Genomic DNA, 17,382 nt, shown 5'->3' with positions numbered 1-17,382 from the left:
GTTTAGATGTCGCAATATTTATGCACAAACATCATATCATTTACACTTCGATGCATGCAGTCATTATGTGAAAGCACAGAGGTGTAAATGCTTTGATCGATGTAACCAAAGCATGTTCAGTTTTAATTATGCACTAGCCCACCTATATTATTTTTCCACATCCCTTATTTTTACATTTAAAGTTGATATCCATGGCGTAAGGAAAATATTTTCCTCAACATTATAAATACCTTTGCGGCGAGCATCATAATGCTTTCAGAGCCCAAGTGCAGTGACAATGTCGAAAATGGAAATACTCAAGAAAGAGCTGGTGAAATACGATTATGTCCGACTTGCTCTTTGCGATTTAAATGGAATGAGTTGTGGCCAGGTCATCAGAGGCTGTCATGCTGCAAAGTATCTCGAAAAGGGGCTGACTTTGTTTGAGGGTAAGTAATATGAAGCTGACGTTGATGTTGTTCGCTGAGTGAGTGGGTTTAGTTTTACGCCGCACTCAGCAATATTCCAGCTATATGGCTGCGGTCTGTAAATAATCGCTTTTGGTCCAGACAATCCAGTGATCAACAGCATGAGTATCGATCTGCGCAATAGGGAACCGATGACATGAGTCAACCAAGCCTGCGAACCTGGCCACCCGACCCCGTTAGTCGCCTCTTACGACAAGCATTGGTTACTGAAGATCAATTCCAACCCGGACCTTCACGGATATGACTGAGCAATATTATCTTTGGTGGTCAGCTGTCTGAGAGATTGAGGTATACCAAGAAAACGGTTGGATGTGCTCCCTCCGATGATATGTCCATGAAAATATAGGAGATATATTTTACGTGTTTTCAATGTAAAGGGCTTACATGGATATAAATGCACTCACTTTGTACGAGGAATGTACTATGAAGTTGATGTTGATATTGTTCACTGACCAATATTATCTCTGATGAAGTTTTTGGAAGGCATTTAGAAATTGGACGAACACGAATACATGACACGTTTTTATACGACGTTTCAGAGCTAATTCCTGCTCCTTCGTCGGGAGAATGCTATGTCAAGGCACAGAGTGAATATATAGAGATTAAAACATGTTTACACAACGCCAGATAACATGAAGTCAGTTCGATAGGATTAATGTACAAAGATAAAAAGGACCGACTCCGTGGTGTAGTGGTTAGAGTGTCTGCCGGAGCGCGGAAGGTCGCGGGTTCGATCCCCGACCGCGTCATACCAAAAGACGTTAAAATATGGTACTTGTTGGTCCCTGTCTGGCGGTCGGGATTATGGGTACTACAAGGCTCGGAGTCAGTATAATGTGTCTGAGTGGATGGGGTATTCATGCTTCACTGTGGCATGGTATCTCAATGGGCTAGCACTATAAAACCAGCTTCAGTCTGGGCTAGTCCCAGCAGCCGCACATACACACACACACGCATGCACGTCGTCATATGAGCAAAATATTCTCAAGCACGACGATAAACCCAATTTCACCTCACCTCATAAAAATAACAATGTAAGGATGAAGCCAATAATATTAAAGGTATTAGAATGTAAGACAAAGCCGGCGATTATAGAACAATACAGTGTACACCGGGAAGGTAAATGCCTTGGTCTTGGCTAATGGCTGGCCTCTTCCTTTGGATCTTGATGCTTTCTTGAAGTTTCCTCTTTTTCCAGTGGTTAATGTTGGAATGTAGAATCTTGGTTTGTTGCCAGGAAATATTGTGGTCGGGAGTTTTGAGAAGGTATTCCCAAAGGGCAGATTTCATGTCAGATTTTTGTGGCAAGATGTCTCTCCAATCTAGGCACCTGTGAAGAGCCACCTTTTCGTGGTGGGTGCTGGGTAATGCTGAGAGCTCCCTGTAGCCTTGGTGACACTCGATGACGGGTGAGGAGCAGAGATGTAGAATTAACCCTTTTGCATTATGGCTACCCAACAATTAACTGGTTCTCGATCTAAAACTATATCTGTGAATCTGTACACAATTCCGATTATTGGCCACGATTTCTAGTCGTAACAGGTGTTGATTGTGAAACCCTAAAAAGTGAGCCCTTTTGTCATTTCCAAATCAAGTGAAGGCATATGTGGAAACTTAAAGAATGTTACTCATCTCTGCTCCGGTTCCTTGCTAGGGGAACGTGCATGAAGACAACAGTCTCTAATTTTGCTGCAAGCCAAGCATTTTGCAAATACTGAGATTGTTGTTTCAGCACACAAACCTTAAAATTGTGCAGAGGCATTGTTCGCGACCGTGCAAAGTGCCTCTCAGACATGTCATAGGAGGAAATTGCAGAAGAGTCAGGGTGTAACTTATGTGATAAGGGTTCACTAGAAAAGGTGACAGAATTATCAAAACCAACACTTACCTTTTTACGTCTGCACTCTCGAAGATCCCATCATCCATCAAAGCCAGATATTTCAACATCGGAGTTGATGTATATATACCCAATCCTCTCCGATGTTTTAGATGTTAACAGTTTGGACACGGGGCTAAGTCCTGCCGTAACTCACACGTTTGCCCCGGCTGCAGTGAGAAACATGACAGTCAAACTGCAACGGCGACCACATGTCCTCTACAAAATCATGCCCGTGCTTTGTAAAACAAAATTAAATTCTAACCATCAAATATTCTAAAGACATTTCTCTTGTTGAGGCAAAGAAATTGGTAGAAAAGGAGTCATCCTCGTCCACTTCTACAGTTTCTTACTCTGCTGCAGTTTCCTCCTCAATTTCAAAAGTTGACACACAGCAATTAATTGGGTATCTGATGTACAGACCATTCTTTTTTAAATAGATGCTGGAGCCACTTCTTCTCAATCCACATCATTTCAACAAACTACCCTGTCTGCTAAAACTATACAGGAAACAACCATGTCTTAACCTGACAGTCAACCTGAACCTGTTACTGATGTGAACCAAATGTATGACTCACAAAGAAGGAAAGACAAAAACTCAAGAAAAAGGAATCAAAGGGCCTCAAACATTTTCAGGTGCCTTTACCATTAACCGTTCGTCTGGAGGTTCCTAATATCTTTGAACCTCTAGATATGGAGGTCAGTCCATCGCTGCCATTCAGCGTAAAGGACTTACCGGCTCACGATCTCAAGTTCAGCCCCCATGAGCTGTGCTGACACGTTAATACAATGGAATTGTAAAGGTCTTCGCAACAATTTTTCTGATCTTCAGCTATTATTTCAAGATTTAAACCCATCTGCTCTTTGTTTACAAAAAACGTTCCTCAAAACCACTGATTTTGATTTCAGACGGTGCGACTCATATCACCGCTTTTCTCCCCCGGGTAATAAAGCCACTGGAGGGTCTTCTCTTTCTGTGAGGCATGCATCATTCATAGTCCTGTTCCTCTCAATACCCCTCTCCAGGCTGTTGTAGTTGGTGTAACGTGAAATATTGTTCTCAGATTTTGTTCTTTTCTTGAGCAACGATTTATGCATCTTTAATGATGATTCGCATACATATCTTCATCCAGGAACGGGAACATACTCTTGTCCGGATTTATCCATTGTTGATTCTGATTTATTGAGTGACTTTGAATGTTCTGTTCATGATGACCTATGTGGAAGTGACCATACCTACCATATTAAAATCTGTTACACCATCTGATATCCCACCATCATCACGATTGAACTTTGCCAAAAATAAACTGGCCTTTATATGAAATTCGTTGTTCTAATAAACTAACACCTGATATTTTTCTTGTTGTTCCCGACCCTATAAAACTTTCCTTAACGAACTTCACAAAATAGCTGATGAATGTATTCCGAAGTCCTCTTCAAATCCACACATACGTAAACCATGGTTTAATGCTAACTAAAAACAAGCTGGGAAGGCACGGAAGAAAACTGAATAATATTTCCGTCGCCATCCACTGATCCATAATTTAAATAAGTTTAAAATTTTAAATGTTAAAGCCCGGCGTACTCTTAAACAAAATAAACGCCAATTTTGGTAAAATTATGTTTCAAAAATAAATTCTCGTACGGTATGGAACATGATCCAGAAAATTAAATGTAAAGGTACTAAATCTAGCGTCCATCATCTTAAGCACGGAGATCAATTACTGACAGATAAATCAGATATTGCAAATAAACTCCGTGGAACTCTTGCTAAACACTCTTCCTCGTCTAATTATGTACCTTAATTCCAAAAGCATCAACATGAGCAAGAAAAGAAAACTATCAATTTCAGTTCAGATAATGGGTGAAGATTATAACGAAATATTTTCTATTCTTAGGCTCCATACCGCTTTTGACCAAGATCACGATACTGCTGGAGGAGCTGATAACATACATTATCAACTCCTGAGGCACTTAGCAGACTCCTGTCTAGAGACACTTTTATATATTTTTGATGATATATGGACGTCGGGAAATTTCCCTCCTCATGGCGTGACGCTATAATAGTACCAATACCTAAACCTGGACGTGACCATATAGATCCGTCAAATTATTGACCTATTTCACTAACTATCTGCGTTTGCAAAACCATGGAACGCATGATCAACAATCCTCTAGTGTGGTACTTAGAAACCAATAACCAAATAACTGACATTCAATGTGGTTTTCGTAAAAACAGAAGAATATTTGTCAGAACGCTGCAATTAATAAACAACATGCTGTGTCCATCGTTTTTTATTTAGAAAAAGGATACGACACTAGATGGAAGTACGGCATTTAAACAAGTTTTACATGACTTTGGATTACGAGGCCGTTTGCCTCAATTTATATCCAAGTTTTTTTCAAGTCCGCGTGGGTTCTACCCTGTGTAATCATTTTGTCTGTCACATTGTTAAGTAAAAAGATTGATAATTTATCAAAAGTGTAAGCGATTCAATTGATGGGTCGTTATTTGTGGATGATTTTAATATTTCCTGTCATGACAAAAGCAGGCATACTATTGAAAGGCAATTGCAAATGTGTTTGAACAGAATTACTGAATGGCGTTTAGAAAACGGTTTTAAAATTTCAAAATTAAGAATGAACTGTATCCACTTTTGACGAAAATATAAACCACACAAGGATTCAGAATAACTTTTGGACGGTACACCAATTAAAATTGTGAAAGAGGCCAAGTTCCTAGGTCTGATTTTTTATCAACACTTGACCTTTCAGCAACATATAAAATATTTGAAAAATAAATGCGTGTAAGCACTAGATATATTGAAAGTTGTTTCTAACTCAAAGTGGGGAGGACATCAGAAGAGCCTCCACCAACTGTATAGAGCACTGATCCGTTCAAAACTCGACCATCTTTGGTGGAGCCTGCAAAAGCAATCTAAAACTATTAGATTAAATCCACCACCAGGGTCTAAGACTTTGTCTTGGATATTTTCGAACTCCTCCTGTTGACAGTCTCTGCGTCGAGGCAGATGAGCCATCTCTTACACAACGCCGTATTTACAATATATTACAAAACTATATCAGGCCAACCAAAAAGAACTTTCCCACTGTGCAGAAAAACACAGAAAAGCCAACATTAATCGTGGAAATAGCAACATAAACATAATACCTCGCTACTGAAAAAGTAAAAACGACAACTTTAAATGGCTAAAACTGGATCAGAAAACGAAGAGCCTGCAACTTTGATTTTGCGCATGCGAGGAAAGTCTCGACCGAAAGTTGACATTTTCAAGCTTGGACAAAAGTTACATTCCCTTTTTAAAGTATCTCTCTTGTGTTATTTGGCATTCATCATCATCGTGCTTGTTTGTACACTTGTTTAGTTTAATTTCCATTCGTATAAAATTATTGACAGCAATTATTTCGACATATTCAATACTTTTTCTACGCGAGACAATTCAAAGTTGCTCGGAAATTTGAAAGAAGCGCAGATCGAAAGAAGCGCGTGATACAAAACTGTTGCAGTTTCAGTCTTCATTGCCGTTTTTACTGCTTCAGTAGCGAGTTAGTATGTTTATGTTGCTATTACCACGATTAATGTCGGCTTTTCTGTGGGGAAGTTTTCTTTGGTAGGCCTGATATGGTTTTGTAATGTATTGCATATTCTAACGAGTCTAATCCTGCATATAACTGTGTCTGCAATCCTCTCTATGAGGATTTATACAATAAGAAATCTTCCCTTGTTCCACCTCTTTGGCTCAGAATTAAACCATTCATTTCTACTGCCGGCATTGAGCTGGAAAATATATCTCTTTCCCGTCTTCTTTCTTTGCCTCCTTGGCAATTGTTTCGGCCACACGTTGACCTATCATTAACCACATTAAAAAAATCAGAAACTTATGAATTACAGTGTAAACAAGAACAAGTCAATTAAGAAATAAATATAATACATATAAATCCTTAGGATGGTGGCACAGTAGCTTGTGCCACTGTCGTTGGATCCAGAACAATATCTTCTAGAATACCAGATAACAGTTCTATTTTCACAGCAGTTGTCAGTGAGTTAATAACTGTGAGTTAACAAATTTCAATTCATTCTTTACAAATTTATTGGTGTGAAGTTTTTAATTTGACTGAGTATATAATGATCTTGCTGCTGGCCAATATGTCATCGCCCTCTGTTGGTTACCCAGGCACGCTTGCATTTCTAGGCACACAATGGTAGATTTTGCTGCCAAGACAGCACTCATCAAATCTGTGACACCACTTCTTATTCCATACACTGATTATAAAGCTACCATTAGATCTTACATCCGTGATCTGATGCAGAAGAAGTGGGACACCCAAGTAGGTATAACTAAATTACATAAAACCTTATATTGGTTATACTTACTTGGGTTGTCAGTCTAGATTTAAAGTGGTCATCATGCGATGATGTTGTATTGGCAACACAAGATATACCCATGAATACGTATTGAAAGGTGAGCATTCTCCGTTTTTCATCCCTTGTGATGAAAGAATCACGGCCAGGCATGTCTTCAAGTTATTGTACTGTCTTTCGTTGACAGGTTTTTATAGTTTACCATTAATTACTATGTATAACAATTCATTGGTCTCGTCACGATATGGGTGATATATTGCCGATGTGACGATAAATTTTAACTCACTCACTCACAAATGTATTTGTCTCCGCAGCTGCATGCAATTTCGTACACACATCCTCCAGGCTTTAGGATGGACTCAGTGGGACCTTTTCCATTGACATGTAACATGTGTTTTAGTGTTCTATCTGAAGTGAAAGTGACGTCTATTATGGCTGTTCTGGTGACTTGCCTTGTGGAAACATGTTTTGATCTCAACATATTCACTCTGTACACTGAGTCAGCATTCACCTGATGAGTGAGTGAGTTTGGTTTTACTCCACTTTTAGCAATATTCCAGCAAGATCACGGTGGGTTCACCTGATGAAGGAGCAAGAATTAGCTCTGAAACGCCTCATAAAGAAGAAAAGATATTATTATCCATACAGAACGTGTCATGTATTCATTAACTCTGATGGTCAGCTATCTGAATCAGAGATTGAGATATACCAAGAAAACGGTTGGATGTTCTCCCTTCCGATGAGATCTATTTTAAGTGTTTTCAAAGTAAAGTCCTAAATGCACTGTGGGTAAGTAATATGAAATTGACGTTGACGTTGTTTGCCGACCAAAAATGTTAAATAACTTATAAAATGTGGTGCGCTTTCTCAGGAAACTACATGTAAGACACAAAGGTGAAATGAAAATATGATCACCTAAAATGTATTGTACAATATCATGAATATACTTTTATCTCTTTGAAGGTACTTTGGCACTTGGCCCAAGAGGATATCCAGTGATTGTAAGCCATGAGAACAACCGCTGCCTTGGCAACATGAATATCTTTCCTGATCCCAACACTCTCAGGCCAATTCCTTGGGCCCCAGATGGTGTGAAAGTAGTCGAAATGTTGTGCGAATCAAGGTGGATGAAAGACAACACCCCTCAACTGGCTTGTCCTCGGTATGTTGCAAGGAAACAATTTCAAAGGTTAGAAGATCTTGGGTTTGATTTGTATTCTGGCCATGAAATTGAATTTACAATCCTCGATGAAACCTTGAAGCCAGTCTTTTATGGTGCTGACGCATACAGCCATAAGCTAATGAACAAACATTACAAAATCATTTTTCACTTTGATAAGAACTTTCAAGATTCCAAGATTGACGTTGAAAGATACCATTCTGAATGTGCCAATGGGATGTTTGAAGCTGTAACAAAACCAAAGTATGGAATCGAGAGTCTCGATATGGCCTTCAATCTTCAGGAAGGCCTCCTAGAAATGGCGGATCTGACCAATTGTACAGTCACCTTCATGTCCCATCTTGCAGACAGGGAAATGGGGCAATCCAAACATTTCAATTTTTCTCTCTGGACTAAGTCGGGAGAAAACGTATTCTACGATGTTGATGCTGCAGACAAATTGTCTGTTATTGCCAAACAGTTTATTGCTGGTGTCCTTAAGCATAGTAAAGCTCTCTGCGCATTCGCAAACCCTACCGTCAATTGTTATAGGAACATTGGCAAGTTTCTTTTCGCTTCGTCAGTCAACTGGGGAATAGAAGATCGAACTGCATGTGTGCGCGCCAAGAACGACGGTCCTTTGAGAACATACATTGAAAACAGACTTCCAAGTTCAAAGAGCAACGTATATCTCGTGGCTGCATCTACTATTGCTGCTGGACTGGATGGAGTCATCAAGAAGATGGAGTGCCCACCCCCAGGGAAAATAGAACACAATGAATTACTTCCCCGTTCTCTGAGTGAAGCTCTAGACGAACTGGAAAAAGATGAGGAATTGTGTGATGCTTTGGGGAAAGAACTGGTGACATGGTTTGTCCAGAGCAAGAGAGATGGGGAAATTGCCAAGTATGAGGGTGTTGAAACTGACGAGGAACGATTTGCTATTGAGAAAAAAGAATATCTGTAAAATTATTTCACAATGTAAGAGGATATATGTTAGAACCATTTTGATATGTTTCCTTTGATTTTGAAACATTTATAATTAATGGAGAATTATATGATTTTTGTGTGCTGTTGTATTTCGTAATGGAAGATAAGGTATAACCCTGCTACATATATAGAGCAACCAAAGTATACATGGGTATAAGGTTAATGTGGATGTATGGATAATGTGGTAGGTCGAAATATAATGTATGTTTTGTTCGTTGTCTAACAATAGCGCTCAGCAATATTCCAGCCATATGAATAATTGATTCTGGACCAAATTATCCAGTGATTCATCATTAACACATGAGATACCGTTGGTCACTCTTATGACAATCGTGGGTTGTTAAAGAACAAATAAACTCTGTTTTTTTGTACTCTGTTAACTATTACATATGAATGATTTGTGGTAAGTCTTATGCAGAACACCAAATTCATTCTTAAAATACTTGTGGTTAATCAATACCGAGCGATTAAAAGTTGCCAAAAGGTCGCCCGCTTCACACTCGCCCGCCAACGAAACCACAGACAGGTTACGTAACTCTGTCGCCAGAGCACTGCAGTGACGTAATATGAGGAAGGATTTTCAGTTAGTTGTATATAAAGTGTGTAGCAAGCTCGTCATTTTGATGATTTCTCGACATCAACGAAGACATGCCGAATCGTTGCGTTGTTGTCAATTGCTCCTAGGGGTCGGGCGATGGTGTCACAATGCGCAGATATCCACATGACCCCGCAGTTTCTGCTAAATGGGCTATGATTGTGAGTGCGAAGCGAGCGTTGTGGAAGCCTGAAACGATAACTTACTTGTGTTCAGATCGCTACACGGAAGTTAAAGAATCAAAACTACTTACTAGTTGTAGTAAAATATGTATATGATTAATGACCATAAAGATTTTCCATGACACAACTTGTAACATAACGATTTCTTCCTCGGCAGCGAGGTTGTGGTCGAAGTAACAATAATACTAAGTAGTATTATATTGACACCCACCTTGCTTCCGCGAGAGAAATTGTTATGTTATAAGCTATGTCATGCAAAGTCCTATTGGCCATCAATCAAATACATATTTTACTACCAGTAGAAAGTAGTTTTGATTTTGTAACTCAGTGAAAACAAACCTAAATAGCATTTATCCTCAGACTGGCCGATGTTCGCAACAGGGCGCCGCCATATTTGAAAATCGTAAAGTCACGGGCTATCAAGTGTGTTTGAGAAAATCAAAACTACTTTCTACTCGTAGTTAAATATATATTTGAATCATGACCAAAAGGATTTTGCATGACACAACTTATAAACATAACGATTTCATCCACAGAAGCGAGGTGGGGGTCGAAGTCACAATACTGCGCGATAAATTTCTTGCTACATTCACGTGGTTAACGTCTACTCACCAGTATGTAGATACTAGTCAATGTACGTCTTCATATTTGGTCTTATAATCTTAATTAGTTTATTATCATACTTGTATGCATTATAAAACTAAATAAAAAGCAGACGATCTGCTGATACTTAAAGTGAATTTATAACATGACTGTAATATCTAGACATTTTATAGTTTGCCAATGTGAATCATAATTCGCGCACACGCCCTAGTGTATGTTGTCTGTCTCATTACACTTCACGGCGAAAACAATGATTCTGTTGAATGCTACGACAAATGAATAAAAACAAAATGCAAATATTAAAATTAAAACAGATTAAAGTTATAGGAACAATGTCAGGCTATTACCTTGTTCGAGGAATGTATCCATCAATATCCACAAAAAACGAATGATATGCAATTCATCTGCAGCTGTTCCAAGTGATTTGTCTTCTAACAGTCTAATATACGAAAACGTGACATATCGTTTCAGGTATTTCACATTGGTGTATAGTCTCCTTGGTCACCCAAGATAGCACACCTGGCAACTAATTGCATAATGTCCTCCTTTCTTTAAAAAAAACCAGAAGTAATTTAGTTAGCCAATAATGAGCAATCAATCTTGTATTGGCGGTTAATCCTTTGAAAGAAGGACGTCGTTTTTTCTCAGACACAGACACGACAGAGTGTCTTCACTTTAGACTAGTAAATCTACATACATAAACACTACCTTTTGACAAATCCGCTGCGTAAGATACAAGTAATTAGTCAATCAGCGTGTTATCGGTTAATCCTTTGATCGATGTTTATAATATTGAGTATTTACTCCAGACACAAGAAATGCCAAATGGGAACCTTTGTCGGGTAATCTAAGTGGTGTTACCACTAATTATACCTGTTATAAATTCATTAACTCACCATCAAATGAATGATTACAAATAACATGTGTAGGTTTATACCAATTAACGTCCCTAGTATGGTGATCTACCTTCAGTTGTATGCAATCTATATCCCGTTTTTATATTGTATTGTCATCTATATTTAAATTGATTTAGATTTAATTACTAGTTTTAAATTCGCCTCTGTGATAATCTAGTTATTTTACTGTCCTTCGTAGACAGCTTTTCATAATTTACTATTACTTACTATGTATACCAATTAATTGTTCTCGTCACGATATGACGGTAATATTGCCGATGTGACGATACATTTTAACTCGCTCACTCACTATACCACTTACACGGGTTACAACAGGGAGAATTAATTGCTGTATTACATGCAAGTTTAATTGCATGTGAAAACTTACGAGCCGACACTGTTTTGAGAATATGTACAGAACTTCATTGTTGCATAAGAAATACATATAAGCATTTGCTGTGTGCTAAAACTGTATGTACCTATTTACCTAAGTAAATTTTCAGATTCTTCTAGCAATGGCAGAGTAGAGTTGTTTAGTTTACACGGTTTTTCACGGGTCGGAAATACGATCAGAATAAGACGACTTTGTCATTTGATTGGAAGATGAGAAAATAAATGTCTGGTCTCGATGATTCTGATGTTTGAAATAAAGATATATAACGTTTATGATTTTTTTTGTCTGTCTTCAATTACTATAATTGCATTCATGCCAGAATTTTTGCATTCTTTTTTTTCACGTGAAGTGTTTTCAGATTGCATCTTTATGCAGCACAGCGGCATAGTATTAAAATACCAATGCTCATCCTGGTTTAATTTTCGTCTTTTGCGGAAAACCATCACTTTTGCCTTCATAATGTTAACTTGTAGGCCCAGTCACTACAGTATTCATGCAAACTATCCAGAGAGTGTTGAAATCCACTCGGCGATTCAGCAAACAAGATCATGTCATCAGCAAACAATATAAGGAACAGATTGACATATTCAATCCAAAGACCACTATCGACGTTTTCTTGGAGCTTCATTTCGAGATCTTCCATGAGCAAGGAAAATAATATGGGAGACATGACCTCGCCCTGTTTTATACCGAAAGTAACATGGAGGTAGTCAGAGATATTGCCTTTATATCTAACACAAGCTTTAACCTCGGCATACATAGCCTTTATAATAGTCCACATTTTACCACGTATTCCCAAGTAATGTAATTTAAACAACAGGCCATCTCTGTAGACCGTATCAAACGCCTTTGAAAGGTCAACAAAACAACAATATAGGCGTTCATTTTCTTGTAGCTAGCTGCTGACAAGTCCTTGGAGTACAAATAATGCATCCACGGTACAATAACCATGTTTGAATCCAAACTGGGCATCTGAGGTGAGATGAGGTGAAATTGGGTTTTACGTCGTACTTGAGAATATTTCGCTCATATTACGACGTGCATGCGTGTGTATGTGTATGTGCGGCTGCTTGAACTAGCCCAGACTGAAGCTGGTTTTATAGTGCTAGCCCACTGAGATACCATGCCACAGTGAAGCATGAATACCCCACTCAGACACATTATACTGACTCCGAGCCGACCAGTCCTTGTTGTACCCATAAATGCCGAGCGCCAGACAGAGACCAACAAGTACCATATTTAAACGTCTTTTGGTATGACGCGACCGGGGATCGAACCCGCGACCTTCCGCTCTCCGAGCGGACGCTCTAACCACTACACCACGGAGGCGGCCCTGGGCATCTGAAATGACGTTATATTTATCAACCATGAGTCTGTTATTCAATACAGATGAAAACACTTTTGTAAAGCCACTATTAACTGTGATGCCGCGATAGTTCGATGTTAAATGAGCGTTTTTATGTAGAGGAATGATAACTCCATCAGTCCAGGTCTTTGGATATATACCAGATGAGTAGATTGCATTAAACAGTTTAGTAATGTCATTAATCATCAGTTCACATGTACATTTGAAATATTCATTTATAACTTGGTCTAGTCCAGACGATTTGTTATTTTTTAAGATTTCTAATTGCTTGACGTACTTCTTTAGTGGTGATGTCAAATTGCAGTTCATCATACAGAGCCTCATTATCATCGGAGAAGATTCGTGTGATGGCGGGTATCGTTCGAAAGCGACCTATGACAGATAATCCTTATGCGATCTGTTTCACATTAAAAATCGTGTCCAAGCATGAAAATCGAGGCAACGAAAGCCGAGATGTCACTTGACTTGCATAACACGATCGCACTCAAAAATATGGAAATAGTAACTTAGATGTACGTTTGACAACTTCTATGAAAACTGTAGATTTCATTCATTAGTTCATGCAATTTTAATTATTACCTCGAAACATGGATACTTTGCTCTTTGACAATGTTTAAGTGGACCCGTTGCCAATCATTTGGAAAGACTTCCGCCCAATCCCCACCCACCAACAGCCATATTACCTGAATATACATATATATCTTTTTCCTCACCATTAACATTCAGGGGGTATACGGGCGGAAGTCGTACCTGCGGTGTTGAATGGATTAAAATTGAACAAATAAATCTTTATCGGTATACCGGTACATCATAAACGTATCGCGATACGTAATTGTTACAATGTTGTATTGCGGTTTACCGGTATACCGGTAATACTGTGCAGCCCAATTTTTGACCCTCAAAACTGAAAAAAACATAATGGCCACAAATTGCCTCAAATAGTGGTAGGTGTGCACGATATTTTCGTCTGTGACTGTATCTCTATTTTTCAGATTATGGAAATTTCACTTTCTAAGACAGTGCTGATCATGAATAAATAGGATTCCAAACTGTAAAATGTTTTTGTGACGCTTAAAACTGAAAAAACAAAATGGTCGCCATAGTCACCCCAAGTAGTGGTAAGTGTGCAGAATATATCATCACTTGTGACTGTATATCTATTTTCTAAATATTTTGAAACCTGTCTTTTTTATACATCAAGTAGGTGCTGATCATGGATAAATTGGATACCCTCCCCCCAAAATTACTTTTGACCCTCAAAATTGAAAAAAAATTAAAATAGCCGCAAAACCTTTTCAGTGAAATAAAATGCTGAAGGCTTACATCTGTATATCATCAAATAAAAATGACCACTGTACCATTAAAATGTTAATATTGTTGTCACCACAAAGTAAAGAACTGCCTCTCACTTGAATGAAAATACGAAATAAACTGGATTTTGTTTAGAAAAACGAAGTTAATTCCTTGTTTATATTTTATCAAAATTGTCATAGAATAATAGGAATAGGTTGTTAATAAATTTTTTAAATTGGTACATAGTTCAGATGGTTAGCAACATATGAAACATTACTGAGCTCAGTTGTAATTGTTTTGACGGATTTATTCAAAAGGTGGTAATTTGACAATTCAAAATAATGAACGGTCCCTTTACTGTTGATGGCTGCTCTTCTTATATGGCTCCTCTTCTAAGTTGATGGTGCAATTATTGTAAGCATTCCTCCTTTAACATGTAACATTACATATAACATTGAACCATTGGGTCATAAGTGCTTCTCAGGACATGATCTATGTGAGTGTGGGGCAGAAGTAGACTCCGAAACGTACTAGTTTGGCCAGTACACTTCATCAAGTAATGAGAACCAAAGATCTTGTCGAGTTGTTTCACAAAGCAGGACATACTTAAAGTTACAAACAGGTCATGTGACTTAACACATCCTTGGCACATCAACGTTGAAAACAAAGACTCACACCACTGGTTCTGTCATACCACCAAACAGATTTGTTTTCTTCACAGCAGACAACATTGATATCCTGGATGGAACCTTGGGTGAAAAAAAACACCTTTCATGCAACACAAGTAGCAGCATGAGAGGTTGGACCAGCCATCGATGCGATCTTTGACACATTGAAACTATCTTCGACCCAAACTCTAGATATTCTAGATGCCATGTCAAATGTCATTTCAGCTAATATGCCTCCAACAACACCAACCCCATTGTTCCAAGGTCCAATAGAGAAGGAATGTTTTTTGTGACCAAAGAAGTGGCGAGAACTTTGTGACAGCAGAAGCATTTGATCTCGCTTTCCTAATGATGTGCAAAAGATCTACAGTTATCACAGCAACATGGAGACAATGCAGATGAGAACACTGTTGTAAAACATATTACAGCGTTTCCAAGTATTAACGTCTAGTGTCCAACCAAACGCCTTGCAGAACACTCCCACAAAAGACCTTGCAACTGAAAAGATACAGGAATCCTTACTTGATACAAGAGTTCTTGGTCAGCAGCAAGATGACCTTGTAAGCTGTCGACTGTTCAGTAGCACAGACTCACCTTGAAGACAAGCCACATACAACCCATTGACAAGGTACAATTGTTCAACATTTACCACCAGGAATAACAGAACTGTGATGAAAAACGATAGAAATATTCTTCAGGCTCTCATCATCTCATATGTAGCTGGACGGTTTGTTGATCTTGACAATAGCTCTTGCTGAAACAAACGGGACAGAGGATAAATCGATGTTAGCTGATATCTTAATCTCAGATGTGGATTGACAAGAGTGACAAGTTTCTCATCTCTACTCATAGGTGGACAGGAGCAGGTTATCTCTATTGAGAAGCCAGCAAATGCAATATCATTTTGCGATCTCGCAGATACATTCGTCAGCTCCACCTTTCGATCAGATGCAGGACATGATTGCATTGATGTTGTGTCGCATTAACTGTGGTGAATGTCTTGAATAATCAAAGAAGAAACATGGCATTTTCGTGGTAACAAACGTGGATCATCTGAAATATCAGCTTTGTTAATACGACCACCAACACACAGCAAACCACCACGGACAACTGGATCTAACTTACGTATTGAACTGCTTCTAGGGAGAGTGACATGTACTCGGCCTCGTTCACATGATGAACCAACAAGGGAAGCAAGTTCTGATTTGTAATGAGTCTGCTGAACAAACCTGACTATACAGTTCTCTGCAACATCAAGCTCCTTGACTGTCAGTGACCGCGGATATTTGTGCTTTTGAGCTGTTGACTGAAGGTATGAGAAAAATTTGTGGTTGATTGCCACTGCTCGCTTCAGACGATGCCATGGCGAATAATGGGTTCACAAGGCGTTGAGCAGCGTCAATATCTTGGACGTCAACATGAGACTGTACCATTCCAACAGATCCACCACTCTCACATTCTAAGACAGGCCACTCAGATTCAGCACTTCTGAGAAAATCAGGACCTTTGAACTAAGCTGTTGACTTTAGGAACTGCTTGGAACTTGATCCACGAGAAGCAATATCTGCTGGATTCCGCCTAGTGTCAATGTACTTCCACTGCTGAGGAGAGGTGTAATCCCTGATCATCTTGACTCTGTTTGCTGCAAATACTGGCTATTTGTTACGCTCATTACAAATGTAATGAAGAACCGTCGTGGAGTAAGTATGATACGTAATTCTGTCAATGTCAATATCTGATTCCTTGAGCAAAAACTGGCCGATTTTCACTGCTGCAGTGCTGCAAAGTACAAGTCTTGGAATTGTCAAAGTTTTCAGGGGTGCTTGTCTGGCTTTACCCATCATCAGGGAGGTATGATGTTGTCCTTGTTATCACATAAACGGAGATATGCAGCACATCCATAGCCTGAACACTGGCATCAGAGAAAACATGCAGTTGACTTGAAACTATATTTCCAAAATCTAGTGGTTTGAGACAACGTTTAACAGACAAACCTTTCAGAGATTCCAACTCAGAAAGCCACTGTTCCCATCTCTGCTTGTGGTCATCATCAACTTCATCATCCCTGCCGAGAGATTTATTTTTACAGAGATTTTGGAGAATCTTCTTTGCTGGCAGCAAGAATGGAGAGACAAGTCCCAGTGGATCGTACAGGGAGGACATAGTAGACAAAATTCCTCTTCTGGTTGTTGGTTTCTGAGGCAGATCTACTGAAAACCTGAAACTATCCATCATGACATTCCATTGCATACCAAGTGCTCTTTCCATTGGAATATCATCATAGCTCAGATCTATAGTCTGTACTTCTTTGGAACAATGCTCAGAAGGAATAGAGGAGGGAACCTATTTACTATTGCAGGTAGGCTTGGTGAGATTGAAGCCACTTTCTGCACATACTGACTGTAAATCGGATATCAGTTTTATTGCAGTTTGATCATCTTTTACAGATTTAAGACAGTCATCCACATAAAAATTACGCAGAATGGTTAGGAGAACAACATTATCACAC

At 38.9% G+C, this 17,382-nt stretch overlaps 1 protein-coding gene across 1 annotated transcript; it reads left to right on the top strand.

Moving 5' to 3' along the window:
• The first annotated feature begins 244 nt into the window (after nt 1-244).
• LOC124283490 (lengsin-like) lies at nt 245-9,368 on the top strand. The gene is made up of 2 exons (XM_046719559.1): nt 245-428; nt 7,691-9,368. The coding sequence occupies exons 1-2, from the start codon at nt 278-280 to the stop codon at nt 8,851-8,853; spliced, it is 1,314 nt and encodes a 437-aa protein (XP_046575515.1). The 5' UTR covers nt 245-277; the 3' UTR covers nt 8,854-9,368.
• Nucleotides 9,369-17,382: the final 8,014 nt, after the last annotated feature.

Source organism: Haliotis rubra, unplaced genomic scaffold (assembly GCF_003918875.1).
Source record: "Haliotis rubra isolate DU_JTF1 unplaced genomic scaffold, ASM391887v1 Scf1093, whole genome shotgun sequence".
Taxonomy (NCBI): domain Eukaryota; kingdom Metazoa; phylum Mollusca; class Gastropoda; order Lepetellida; family Haliotidae; genus Haliotis; species Haliotis rubra.
The sequence above is the reverse complement of the archived record's forward strand: the minus strand, read 5'-3'. Positions and strand labels throughout refer to the sequence as shown.